Source organism: Abramis brama (assembly GCF_963993115.1).
Source record: "Abramis brama genome assembly, chromosome: 19".
NCBI lineage: Eukaryota > Metazoa > Chordata > Actinopteri > Cypriniformes > Leuciscidae > Abramis > Abramis brama.
This window is the reverse complement of record NC_139981.1, coordinates 21,630,975-21,645,641: the sequence shown is the minus strand read 5'-3', so window position 1 is coordinate 21,645,641 and position 14,667 is coordinate 21,630,975. Positions and strand designations below refer to the sequence as shown.

The 14,667-nt window shown below is 37.5% G+C and overlaps 1 protein-coding gene across 1 annotated transcript; it reads right to left on the bottom strand.

The window, feature by feature from the left end:
- Positions 1 to 204: 204 nt before the first annotated feature.
- Positions 205 to 2,525, bottom strand: LOC311069373 (G-protein coupled receptor 4). The gene is made up of 2 exons (XM_084092475.1): positions 2,370 to 2,525; positions 205 to 1,583 (listed from the first exon to the last, which is right to left on the bottom strand). The coding sequence occupies exon 2, from the start codon at positions 1,574 to 1,576 to the stop codon at positions 563 to 565; it is 1,014 nt and encodes a 337-aa protein (XP_083948601.1). The 5' UTR covers positions 1,577 to 1,583; positions 2,370 to 2,525; the 3' UTR covers positions 205 to 562.
- Positions 2,526 to 14,667: the final 12,142 nt, after the last annotated feature.

Here is a 14,667-nt window from a genome sequence, read left to right as displayed (position 1 = left end):
AGCAAATGCATTTGTAAAATAACGCGGTCATCAACATTAAACAGCCTATAAATCAAAACTGCCTAATGTTACCGTATAAAATGTTGACCCAGGAAGAGGTATAGGACTGTGATGATTAATTAGGACTGGTCGTAGCTTTTGATAAAAAAAAAAATAATAATAATATTAAAAAAAGTTCTCAATTTTCTTAGCTTTTTTTTTTTTGCTTAAAATGTTACCAACATTCAAGTGTTGATAAAAATAAAAATAATGCATTAAGCTTTAGAATAAAAGTTTTTTTTGTTTGTTTGTTTTTTTTAAGCTGAAGGTCTGTTCTTTCTTTCGATACATTGCTTGTTCCGATATTCATAAAACAAAATATTCTGGGGGCCATGAAATGTTTGTGAAAATGATCAGAAATGCTGGCGGTGACTGGCAACTTCTTATTTTTTTTAAATGCTGCTGGGGAACGAGTTAAATGACGGCTCCACCATAGAGCCTATTATATGGCCTCATGAGTTTGGTATAGTTTCATAGTTCTTTGTCCAAATTGTATTTCAAATATATAACCAGGGGTAAATCTTTAATCACAGTCTTGACTGGAGCATGTCGGTTTCTCAGTCCGACATGATTTGGTCCTCAATCTCCTCAGGCAGGGCAAGTAGTTCCCAGCCGTGTCACGGAAGTCTCTGCGGAGAAAGATGTAAAACACAGGATCCAGCAAGCTGTTAAGGCTCAGAAAGCCTCGTGTTAACTGATAGGGCACAAACACAGCCTTCTCCCAAACGCATGCATTGCTGTGTATCAGCAGTCCGACGTACTTCACACAGCCGATGAAATGATAGGGCCCCAGCACCGTGACAAATACAGCCACCAGAAGGGTGAGCAGACCCCTGATACTCCTCTTCTCCTCGGATAAAAGCGAGTTGATTGCCATCAGTGAGCGGACGGTCTCTCTGTGGAGACCAACAATGAAGCTCAGGGGTATGATGAAGGACACAAGCAGAGTAATCAGCCTGTAGGTGATGAAATTACCCTCTGAGGGATACTTCTCGATACAAAGAGTGTAATTTTCCTGCTTGGGAAAGAGCTTGTTAAACGCGATGGTAGGTGGCACCGCAATTAGTATCCAAATGGCGAGTGCTATCCAGCGGGCAAACCTCAAGTTACGCAGATGCTTAAAGCTGAGAGGTCTGGCGATGGCCAGGTGACGCTCTAGAGCGATGATACACATGAAGAAGATGCCCGCGTAAATGCTAATGTAAAAAATCAGACCCATGAACTGACAACTCCGGGTTCCGAAGCGCCAGTAGTGTCCGTTGGCATAGTAGTCTATCCATAAAGGCAAACTCAGGAGTTGAAGTAGATCTGCGATCAGCAGGTTAATGACGTACACAGGTAGAACGTTCTCTGATTGGATTAGTTTGTAGAGCCCAAAAAGCGCCAACAGGTTCAAAGGGGTGCCAATGATGAAGAAGATTCCATACAGGATGGGAAGGAAGATGCCGTCTTGACTGAAGTCGATTCCGCAAGCATTTCCCACAGCTGATGGGACGCTCAGGTTGGTGAGGGCACTTGCATCGAAGTGGTTCTCCATCTTTTGGCTATGACGGAGTGGTATTCTGTTATTTACATGGTTTTGAAGCATATTCACAAAACAAATAAACATTTTGTTTGCTACTGACAAGCATTTATGTAACAGTTTCATCTGTAGTATAAACTAAATTTATGCAGCATTATGCATGGGGAATACACATTTACAGAACAAGTATTTCAAACTCCTGTGTGGGGAATTCACTATGAATGAAATGCAAAGTTTTAGTTCCCACTTCACGTGAGGAATTATATACAGTAAATCACAAATATGTAATGGCATAAATATGCCCACGAACTCAATGAGTTTGAATGCAATTTGGATAAATATGCCCACAAACTCAATGAGTTTGAATGCAATTTGCATGACACAACTTACATTTATGCGCTTAACAATTGCTTTTATCTAAAGTGACTACCAAGTCATCCAATCTATACATTTTTAGAGAAGCATACTTGTTTACTTCAATCGAAACCCTTTGGCATAGCAAGTGCCATTTTCAGCATAGAGGAACTGGACTGGAACTATATAGCATCGCTATTTAGCATAAGCATAATTTATATAGCAAGAAGGCAGGTTTTATCAAAAGAAAGATTTATCAGTGATTTAATTTAATGTGGTAAAGCACTATTTCAGCACATTTAGTTACTGGTTAAACTGAATTGTGATTGGTTTGTGGGAAAATAAAAGTGGCAAGTGGCAAAACTGTTTAGTGAATTTGCTATTGTAAATTCTCCTAAGACTGATATCTTAAATCCAAAAAATAAATATGAATAAATGATGAAAAATGACTTACCTTAAAGGTTCCGATAGAAAACTTAAGCTGCTGACTTGAGAGACAACCCAATTCACCACATTTGCCACAGAAAAATGATATCATATAATTCAGGAAATAAAAACTGAGGACTTCACACTCATTCAGTGTGAATGAGTTCAGTCACAGATGCACATTAGCACATGACTAACCTTGACTCACGTATACATGAGGAAACGTGTCAGGAGGATGTGATGTTAATTATTGCAGAGGCTTTACCGACATTTAACCAACTACACATACAAACATGTCTAACCAATAAAGAAATTAAAAAAGTAAAAAAAGACATTTGAGCCATACATCCATGTGAAACATACACACATACATGCATACATAGATATTTAACTTAACTTAACTTAACTTACCTTAATTTAAATTTGAAAACTTTCCAAAAACATAAAAATGCACTCAGTAATTTGTGTTTGTAAAAAATGTGTTTTTATTCATCCATCAAATCCCCATAAAGGTAGTGACATTTTGAAGCACTAACAAGATCTAAACATGACAATAATTATTAGTGTGCACTGGCATTTGAAAGGCTGCAAGATGAATTTAAAGACGTGTTACACGTGGGGAAGAAGACTGTCTGTTCATGTGTCAAAGAACTGGTTAAAGTGATGTCAAAGACACGTACAATGCTGGTGTCAGACATTGAATTGCATCATCTTCATAGAATGTAGCTAGGCATGAACCTGGAGAGTGAAGGGTAGATTAAAGCTTAGAGCATATATTTATTTTTTTTTATTTTTTTTTAAGACTTACTGCATACATATTTCATACTCGCAGGCCAGGAAGTATAAAACTGCACAGCTTCTATCTGCTTTTGAAGGTTTTATCAGTCCCCAGTTGATCTGGAACTCTAGGTAACACTTTTCAAGCAGTCTGAAGTGGCATTTCTTCAGGTTGTTGGCGAGTCCAGCCTGAGGGAGCTCCTCCAGCAGCCTCAAGAGTTGAAGCAGATGTTTGCCTCATCCTTCAGAGAGGATGAATACATTATACTGTACAGTTGTAGTACATTTCATATGGTGATTTCTTCTGATGGTCTTCACCTGGTAAAGGGACATTACCTGGTAATGGGTTCAATCTCAAGAGAACACATACTAACAGATTTAAAATGTATAAATGGGGTTTTCTAACTGATTTTCTCTTTTAAAATGGTTTTGCACCAAATGCCAACTATTAAAATTATTTACAATATTTATTACTTTGTATTAAGTTTACTTTTTTTGTCTGCCCACAATTGAAGGTAGGCAATGTTTTTAATAAACACTTTTTTATAGGCCTACTGGTTGGAACTCTCTTCACATCCTGATAGCAATCAATAATAGATGTGGTCTATATATATATATATATATATATATACACTTAACAAAATTATAAACTCAACACTTTTATTTTTGCCCCCATTTTTCATGAGCTGAACTCAAAGATCTAAGACTTTTTCTATGTACACAAAAGGCCTATTTATCTCAAATATTGTTCACAAATCTGTCTAAATCTGTGTTAGTGAGCACTTCTCCTTTGCCGAGATAATCCATCCACCTCACAGGTGTGGCATATCAAGATGCTGATTAGACAACATGATTATTGCACAGGTGTGCCTTAGGCTGGCCACAATAAAAGGCCGCTCTAAAATGTGCAGTTTTATCATACAGCACAATGCCACAGATGTCGCAAGTTTTGAGGGAGCGTGAAATTGGCATGCTGACTGCAGGAATGTCCACCAGAGCTGTTGCCCGTGAATTGAATGTTCATTTCTCTACCATAAGCTGTCTCCAAAGGCGTTTCAGAGAATTTGTCAGTACATCCAACCGGCCTCACAACCGCAGACCACGTGAAACCACACCAGCCCAGGACCTCCACATCCATCATCTTCACCTCCAAGATCGTCTGAGATCAGCCACCCGGACAGCTGCTGCAACAATCGGTTTGCATAACCAAAGAATTTCTGCACAAACTGTCAGAAACCGTCTCAGGGAAGCTCATCTGCATGCTCGTCGTCCTCATCGGGGTCTCGCCCTGACTGCAGTTCGTCGTTGTAACCGACTTCAATGGGCAAATGCTCCCATTCGATGGCATCTGGCACTTTGGAGAGGTGTTTTCTTCACGGATGAATCCAGGTTTTCACTGTACAGGGCAGATGGCAAACAGTGTATGGCGTTGTGTGGGTGAGCGGTTTACTGATGTCAACATTGTGGATCGAGTGGCCCATGGTGGCGGTGGGGTTATGGTATGGGCAGGCATATGTTATGGACTACGAACACAGGTGCATTTTATTGATGGCATTTTGAATGCACAGAGATACCGTGACGAGATCCTGAGGCCCATTGTTGTGCCATTCATCCACGACCATCACCTCATGTTGCAGCATGATAATGCACGGCCCCATGTTGGAAAGATCTGTACACAATTCCTGGAAGCTGAAAACATCCCAGTTCTTGCATGGCCAGCATACTCACTGGACATGTCACCCATTGAGCATGTTTGGGATGCTCTGGATCGGCGTATACGACAGCGTGTTCCAGGTCCTGCCAATATCCAGCAACTTCGCACAGTCATTGAAGAGGAGTGGACCAACATTCCACAGGCCACAATCAACAACCTGATCAACTCTATGCGAAGAAGATATGTTGCACTGCGTGAGGCAAATGGTGGTCACACCAGATACTGACTGGTTTTCAGACCCCTGGTCTGGTTTTCTGGGTCGTCTCCAATCGACGTTCCCTGGGTCGTCTCCAGTCAACGTTCCCTAACGTCTCCAATCAACGTTTAATATATAGTATACCTGGGTCGTCTCCAATAGACATTCCCTGGGTCGTCTCCAATCGTCGTTCCCTAACGTCTCCAATCGACGTTTAATATATAGTCTATCTCTCTAAACTAACTCACCTGCTGCGCAGCAGAAATTAACACAGACTTCAGCAAATGTCCTTTAAATTCCATTGAGAATCCCACCAGCTAAAAGATTACAACAGTTTTTGTAGAATAAGGAGGTATGGCAAAAATGTCATGCTGCATTACATAATTTCCCCACAATTTGATTGGTTTTCATAGACAAACCCTTCTGTTACTAGGTAAAGCAAACTTTGTTTTAATGATTACTTCATTGTTAATCACAAGGTTCAAACTTAGTCATCTGTCTAGTTTAATTTCCCATATTTGTTATTTTTACACTCACACAACCAAAGTAAAAGGGGTATGGCAACACAACATACATAAACATTCAAAAACACAGGACAGAACGTTTTAGTACATTGTGTTTCAAAATGTTATCATGGTAGGCCTAAAAAGAGAAATAAGGTTAGATGTTAGAAACATGGTTAGTTTAATATACAGTTTACTATTTTATCTATTAAAAATCCAATACAACTTAAACCTGTATGAGTTTCTTTCTTCTGTTGAACACTAAAGAAGATATTTTAAAAAAAAAATTTGTAACCAGACAGTGACATTGACTTCCATAGTAGGAAAAAAATACTATGGAAGTCAATGGTTACCGTCAACTCTCTGGTTACCAGCATTCTTTAAAATACCTTTGTTTGTGTTCAACAGAAGAAAGAAACTCATACAGGTCTGGAACACCATGAGGGTGAGTAAATGAGAATATTTTCATTTTTGGGTGACTAATCCCTTTAATTATCTTTTTGGCTACTTGGTGGTTTTACTGAGTATCAAAGATAATATCAACTTTTACTCTCCACTTGACTACATTTTTAAAGAGGAAAATGTACTCTTTACACCAATACATTTGTGATGATAATGCAATTACTTGTTACATTTTGCATGGCACCTAACTTTTTCTGCAGCAGTTTATTTCTGCCACAAAAGAAGCAATATCGCCATCTACAGGGCATTGAAGGTACTATATCTTGTGCGTTTTGCCCTTACTCACCCAAACTTGTCAACAAGGCTAATTTACTTAAATGCGAGTGCAATAGCAGGTCATGCTGAATCACAGGTGTTTCATATATGAGATGAGGACGTAGTTGCAGCCACTAATGAAGCCGAAACCAGCACATATAGTGTGAGTAGGTTTTGAATATTTAATTTTGCGAAACATTATATCCACAATATATCCAATATATTGAAGAGATCTTTTTGAAGGATATTGGTTTGCTCATCCACTTTTTGAGCACTTGAGCTTAACTGAGACTTGAGTGTTTGTAGACGTTTAAGAGGCTGTTGTGTCGACCTTGATTTATTGCTACATGCCTCCTCCAAATGACATGAACCCGCACAGCAGAGTATGCAAAGTGTCATGAGAGATGGCATTAAATTACCTCATGTCTCAAAGCACATAACATTACAATAATATAGAACGTAAACAACTTGCAGAGCTCTTACTTGTACCACCTGACTGCTGCAGATTCCTTTCTGTGTTCAAAGCTAGCTTGCTATAGCTAGCCTCTCCAAAATTGCCTACACTACCTTTAATGTTTGATGTATAAACCTGAAGAGAAACATTTTCAGTTCAATTCAAATGTAAAGTGCTTTTGACGCACAGTAAATATTGTTCCAAAGCAAAAATGTGCTCAAATTATTGCATTGAACATATTTAAAAAAACTTAGCAGGTACAAATCCCTGCACTATACAGATAAAAGTGTCTGTCAAATGCATAAATGTAAAGTAAATGTAGAATAATGTAATTTGTTCACCACAGACTTCCAAGCAATTTTGCCAACATGACGTCACACAAGTGTATAATTGTCAGAACTGGCACAGCCAATGTGAGACCTAAAAGCATTTAGTTGTTTGTTGTAAGTTCATTCACCTGCAGATCAATAGGCAACAATAAGCCTAAGAGGAGTGAACTTTCAATAAAACTATTGATTTCTACAGTGAAAAGACTTACAATATGTCAAGCCGCAGCTTTGCCGATGTACACAGCTTGGTTTAAGTGTCAGGACTGGCCAAATGCAGTTTGAGCAAAATAGCAAAGCAATCTTCAATGTTCCCTGGGATGAACAAACAAGCACAGTGCACAGCATCCTTCTGTCACAATTGTGTCCCTCGCTCAATCAATACCAGAGCATTCAGAGACTTTATAAAAAAACATTGATGTCTGGAGATAATGCAATATCATAATATTGTGGATCTTTCTTTTCTCAGCCCAACAGATGCACTCATGCTATTAACATACATTGATGATTTAGTACACAGGTAACTGAATGTTCTCTTTAATTAACAAATCAATACGGTGACTGCTTTCTGCTGTTGTAGTGAAAAGGTCATCGATGTGTCTTTGTAGGCTGAATAATTGAATTTACATGGATTAAAGAAATTTTGAAGAAGTTTAGCATTCATCTGTGGCCAGACCTGTTAAATAAACCCATTGCAGGTGATCTGTGACACAATGCCTGGTGATTTATGACCAAACTGTAAGCGCTCTACCTCCGGAGGTCCCATCTGCAGGGGTTGCTTGCATGCTATACATAAGGGGTGAAATTGTAGTTGATGCATGAGCATTCTGTGAACCAATGGGATTTGGCCTAAAGAAAACAGCATGACAAAATGCACTTGCAGAGAATTCTGCCTCCACATTTGTTACAAGGCCGCTTGCAAGACGTAAATGAAAAGGCTGGCAGAAGAAAAGCTTGTTCACGGTGACTTTGACATAGTGATTTCATAGGTATGCTTTGCTGGGACTTCTTATGGTGGTGGCCCATTTTATTTGGTTTCTGTTTTGTTAAAAGTGGGGGTGGTAAGATAATTTTACTTTAAAAGCCTAGACTGAACATGGAAATGTATTGAATCATTATACATTTCATTGAAGTATAAACATGCGGTAATGTCAATCTTCATAATAGAGTCATCGGTATACAACAATCTAATAACTAGAACTTTTAAGCTTTAACATCAACCTGCATCGTCATTGTATTCTTACATTACATAAGATAAAGGACTTTCCTTGCATGGAAAACAAAAAGAGATGTTTCATGGTTGTCCCTGGTCCCTATTCACCTTCATTTGATTGGAACAGATCAACTTGGACATTCTGCAAGAGAACTCATTTTGCGTTTTACAAAAGGAAAAGGGTTTGGAAACGACATCTAATTGGGCAAATAATGACAGAATTTTCATTTTGAGGTAAACTATCCTTTTAATTTATATATCAGTGAATACAAATGCTATATTCTAAGGGTAGGGGAAAGTTGTTATGGCTTTTCTTCATTGACTCTTTATATCACGCTGCCTGTTCAGACTCATTTATCTCACTGGAATTACTCTCAAACCTCATTTTCTTTGTAAATGTCCTTATGAATATTTACAAAACCTTCGGCATGCATTAATGGGTTGTGGAAGACTACATATTTGATATTTACAACTTCACCAAATATTTTTAAGGAACTCAGAGTGCTGTGTTTGTTTTGTTTCCATGAGGATGTTAATTAGAGTGTCCTCTCTGCAAGTAAATGGGAAAAATACTATAAATAATCATCAAGATAATAGCAACTTAAAATTAAATTGCAAGTCATATTACACATTAAAACACAACATAAAATATCGTAACTTTGAATTCAGGGAAGGAAATTTAAATTACTTCATAAAGAGTATAGCGTGAAAAAAAGGAACCTACTTTTTCCTCTAACGTAGAAATGATGTTTCACTTTCTAAAAATATTATGTTGTTAGCCAAACTGTCTTAGTTTGGAGAATAGATTAAATAGAGAAATTCCAAACTATCAGAACTTCTGCTTTATGACATTTTTCATGGTGTCGTCTGATAGCAGTGTATAGTCATCTGCAATGTTCTGTTGCGAAAGACAGAAAGAAAGAGAAAAAGGAAGCAGTTATGGACACAATTTGGTAAAAAAAAAAATATATATATATATTTGTTAACATTAGTTAATGCATTAGCTAACCATGTATTTTTACAGAATGTATTAAATTAATCCTTAGTAATGTTAATAAAAATTCAATTGTTCATGTTAGTTCACAGCTAGTGCATTAACTAATGTCAACAAATTTTGGTTTTAAAAACTGTATTAGGAAATATTGAAAATAACAAGATTAATAAATGCTGTAGAGGTATTGTTCTGTTAACAAATTAAACCTTATGGTAAAGTGTTACTCAAAACTTCCTATGCAGTACCTTTTGAACTGTGTAACTTAAAAAGAATAATATGCATGTGTTGTAATTTAAAGCAATGTTTGTATAAAAGGATATACAATACTTTCAGAAATGTGCTCTGGTCAAGCTCAGACATTTCAGTTTGATAACCTGATTTGTTTACACACCGTCTTGAAAATCACCTTACCAGGACGCTTAACAGGATTGGACCTATATTAAAACAGAGAACTAGAGTTAACCATAACTGAAATATTGAAATTATCATACTGATTTCTGTAATTGTATCAGAATTTGTTCGTTTTATTTAGAGCCACAATGATGTCACTCCTTGGATAATTATGTCATTACTCAAACAAAAGCAGGATTAACCCATGTGACTCTTTTGCCTGCTGTGTCTACCGCAGCATTGTCGACCTTTAGGTGGAAACAGTCCTTCCATCTGTATAAAAAGAAAATATGTTGTCTACTACGTAGACATGTATAGCTCCACACATTAAACATGTACACTCACAGGAGAAACCTTGACCCATTTGAATGAGTTATAGGCCGTGGGTTTATACTGACAGACTGACAAATGACAGCAGCAGAACCTTTTTCATTATCCATGTGAATGCCAACTGGAAGATAGAACTACAGCTGATCAGACTGAATTGATTGTACTTTCCAAAATGATAGACCATAATCTAATAATGAGCATGAAAGAAAGCATTGTGCTAGGACAGAATACCCTGTGACGCAGAGAAAAACAATCCTGAAATTCTTACATGTCCTCTACAAAGAAATTTGCTCGTTTTGTACTGAAAGTAGAATACAAAAATGTAACTGAAGTATAACACTGACCATTGTCTTGGCAACCATGTGCTTTGTTTTACTGCCTACAGTTAGATTTAAGTAAGCGGTTGTGATTTATTTTTATTTTTAAATCAAAGATTTGAGCAAATGAGAAAGAAAACACTTTTAAAGTGGTTAATTCTCTCATTAGTTTCTCTTAACAAAACCTTTTCTATAATAATAAGTTGTTTGTAGATGCCACTTGGTTTGACATTTTATTTAATGCAATGATTCATATATTCATAAGAGACACACACACACACACACACACACACACACACACACACACACACACACACACACACACATTTTACTGGTATAATAAACTGGTATAGTCTGCATTATGTGTTTAAAATATCTTCTGGACTCTTTGGATGAGCCAACTTGGAAACATAAATTAACATATGTCTGTCTGATGATAAAATAATGTTTAAAATGTTAAAATAATGTTTTGAAATGTTTAAATCAACCATGCCTGGTCACCTGGTCATCTCTATTAAATATAATTAACAGTGTGATGTTTGTGGTGAACATATGATACATGTAAATCATAGTCATCCATGAGGCAGTAACATAGATAATAAGAAAGTTGGGAAACGGCCATAAAATCGCCTTTTCTGCAAAAATCTTAATGAAACAGAAATGCTAAAACGGAAAATGCAAAAATATCAAATCATTGTTTTGGCAGAAACTGTAATCAATTCATATTAACATACAAGTGTGTGAGTGAACTTCATTGCATTTGTTCAGCAATAGTATACATTGTTGTGTTCACTTTTCTACACAACTATAGCAAAAATGTTTTAAAAATGTCTAGAGGACAGAATTCACAAAAATGATTAGAGAGAAAAAAAGTTATTGTGAAAATTTGACCCAAACTTTCGTAATTGCTGAAATACAGCCCTTGTGACAACTACCTCCCACAAAACCACAATAGATAAAAAATTTTTTACCAGTAGTTCCAGTAATTGAGACACAAATATCAAGCACATAATAATCAAAAATCCTAACAAAGTCTTTAAAATCACTGATGAAATAATTTAATTTACTGATTGATCATAATATGTACTGTATATCATATACATATCATCTATGATTGCAAGGTGACTGTATAATTGCTCCAGTTCACTGAGGTTTGTGGGCATCTGTTTATGCACAGCTCTCTGAAGGTCCCGCCGCAACATTTCAGTCGTTTTCAGCCATTCTGCTGTAGATCTGCTGGTGTTCTTGAGATCATTGTCCTGTTGCATGATCCAATTTCAGCTTTAGCTGTGGGACAGATAGCCTCACATTTGACTCTAGAATACTTTGGTATACAGAGGAGTTCATGGTCGACTCAAAGACTGCAAGGTGTCCAGGTCCTGTGGCTGCAAAACAAGCCCAAATCATCACCCCTCCAACACCATGCCTGACAGTTGAGGTGTTTGTGCTAATATGCTGAGTTTGTTTTTTCCAGATGTGGCGCTGTGCATTATGGCAAAACATCTCCACTTTGGTCTCGTCTGTCCAAAGGACATTGTTCCAGAAGTCGTGTGGTTTGTTCATATGCAACTTTGAAAACCTAAGCCGTGCTGCCATGTTCTTTTTAGAGAGAAGAAGCCTTCTCCTGGCAACCCTTCCAAACATGCCATACTCGTCCCGTCTTTTTCTAATTGTATTGTCATGAACTTTAACATTAACTGAGGCCTGCAGAGTCTGAGATGTAGCTCTTGTTTTGTTTGTTTTTTCAGATTCTCTGAGCATGGTGTGAATTTGCCGGGACGTCAACTCCTGGGAAGATTGGCAACTGCCTTCAATGTTTTCCACTGTGAATAATCTTCCTCACTGTAGAATGTTGGACTTCAGATTGTTTGGAAATGGCCGTATAACCCTTCCTAGATTAATGGCAGCAACAATTGCTTCTCTAAGATCATTGCTGATATCTTTCCTCCCTGGCATTGTTAACACACACCTGAATGCTCCAGACCAGCAAACTGCCAAAACTTCTGGTCACGCTTGCTGATGATCAATTAATCAAAGACATTTGTTTAGCAGGGCATGACTGCTACTTACCCTCTTAATGGAAGCAGTAAGGGTACTTTGTTTGTCATCCATGGCTTCTCCATTTTGGCCTAGTTTTTGCTAAATAAATAATGACACGGTGTAATATGCCATGTGTTTTTGTTCATCTGAGGTTGAATTACCTAATGTTAAGACCTGCCCAGGACCACATGATTTTTTTATTATGTCCTGATACGTAAAACCATAGAATTCAATAGGGTGTCCTTTCTTTTTCACATAACTGTATTTTCCCCAGTTAGCTACCTTGCTAGCATTTGCTATTTCAGTCATATGAGCAATTAAGTTAAATGGAAATGCTGACAGATAGCTTTCTCCAGGTACTATAGACCACCTTTTGGTTTAGACATTTTTGTTGTTGTTTATTTTATTTTTAGTCTCCAAACCACACTTGTATATTAATGTTATATTATGTTCAAGGTTTGTACTTCAAAGACTGGTTCTAATTTACATTCAAGAAGAGAACAGATTCTGAAACTGATTACATAGTAAACATGTTGCATATCTTTTCATGTGCAGGCCTTTGGTGTGGTCAGCACCTCTGACAAATGGTTTTTGAGGCATCAATAGAGAAAAGCTTTATGTTTATTTTATGATTTCAAACCTTTATCCTTTTTCTTGCATATCTTATTGACAAGAGGCGTCTTCAAAACAGATGTTCTGCAGTGCAGCCCTCAACTAATTTTATCTGGACATCAAATCAATGTGTAATCATTATTGGAGGCTTTGCCACATGGAATGAAACATTGAAGTAAGATCAATCCAGCTTGAGTGTATCACTACAAATAGCAGAGCTGTTTTATTTCTGAGCAGCGCTGAATATTGCACTTGGAATGCCAATAACTAAAGGGTAAAAAAAGAGATAATGAGACACTTTGGGTGGGTGTGGGGGGGGGGGGGGGGGCAACATAATTTTGAGCATTGTCTAATTATAACTAATTACATTTAATTGACTCCTCATTTATCAAAATGGTTCATTTTCTGTCAAAAAAATTGTGACAGCCATTGTGACTCCAAAAAAACAGTTAAGCAGCCAGCAACATCCACGGAATATATTGTAAGCTGTGATAACTCATCATCCATTTGCCGCACAGACTATAATTAACTCATAAGACCTTTGCGAGGGTCTGCTGCGCCTTTGTGAATTATGCACTGTTAGTGAACTGTGAACTTTTACATTTGGTGATGCTCATCATAAAACACTGAACAATTTACCATGAATTACAGTACATTACCAGCTTTTTTTATTTTATTATTGTGGCTGAAGTTGATATGGCCAGTGGGTTCACAAACCCAAGGACAGGAGGTGAATCGCAGCAGGTGTGGTGGCACTATCCCAGGATCTAGGACAGTAGATTTCCTCCAGCTGGCAGAAAGCCTTTCCCCGAGGCCGTTGCGCATCCAGCTACCTGAACCAAGGTGAGACCCTCTGCGCACCGGGGGAAACTTGAATCTTAATGTAAACCGACTCATCTATAAATGATGGCAAGCGGCGATTAATCAAAATTTGACAATGTGTATGGAGGGGTGGCGGAGGTCAGGGGCTCTGTTTTCCCTCTTGGTGCTTTGGAGACTCTACCATGTTTCTTCTCACTGGTTAGTGAGTTACTATCAAAGCAGCACAGAGCAGTGGCATCCACAGCCACAAAGCCACTGTTTCGTCTCTCCAGCTCTGATGAAGGTATACTGAAATAGAAAAAATATATAGTGCAACATTACAACATTTCTGCTGTTGAATGGATATTTCACAAGTCAAATAATGTTATTTGCTTACCCTCATGTTCTTCCAATCCTGTCTGCTGTTGTTTTCCAGTGAACACAAAAGGAGGAATTTGAAAAATATTTATGCAGCTCTTTACCATGCGCTCTTAAAAATAAAAGTTCTTTACTGGCATCAATGGTTCGGTGAAGAACCTTTAATATCCATGGAATCTTTCCATTCCACAAAAGGTTCTTTATAGTGATAAAAGTGTCTTTAGATTTGTTAAATGCTCTTCACACTAAGGACCCAAAATTGTTCTTCTATGGCAGCACTGTGAATACCCCCTTTTGGAGTGTAGTGGCCAGGATCCTAAACATGTAAAATAATAATAATAAGTATGGACATTTCCATTAAAGGTACACAATATGTAAAAAAAAAAAAAAAAAAAAAAAAATGTAATTGTTAATATATCATCAGTCCTTCTTCCAAAACATGTTTTTGACTTACCCCAATTCACTATGGTAAGCCTATTATAAGTGTTTATATTTTAGACCTGTCGGGACCTTCACAGGAAATCGCGTATACATCACTCGCCCGTGCGCGTGTCGTCATATACA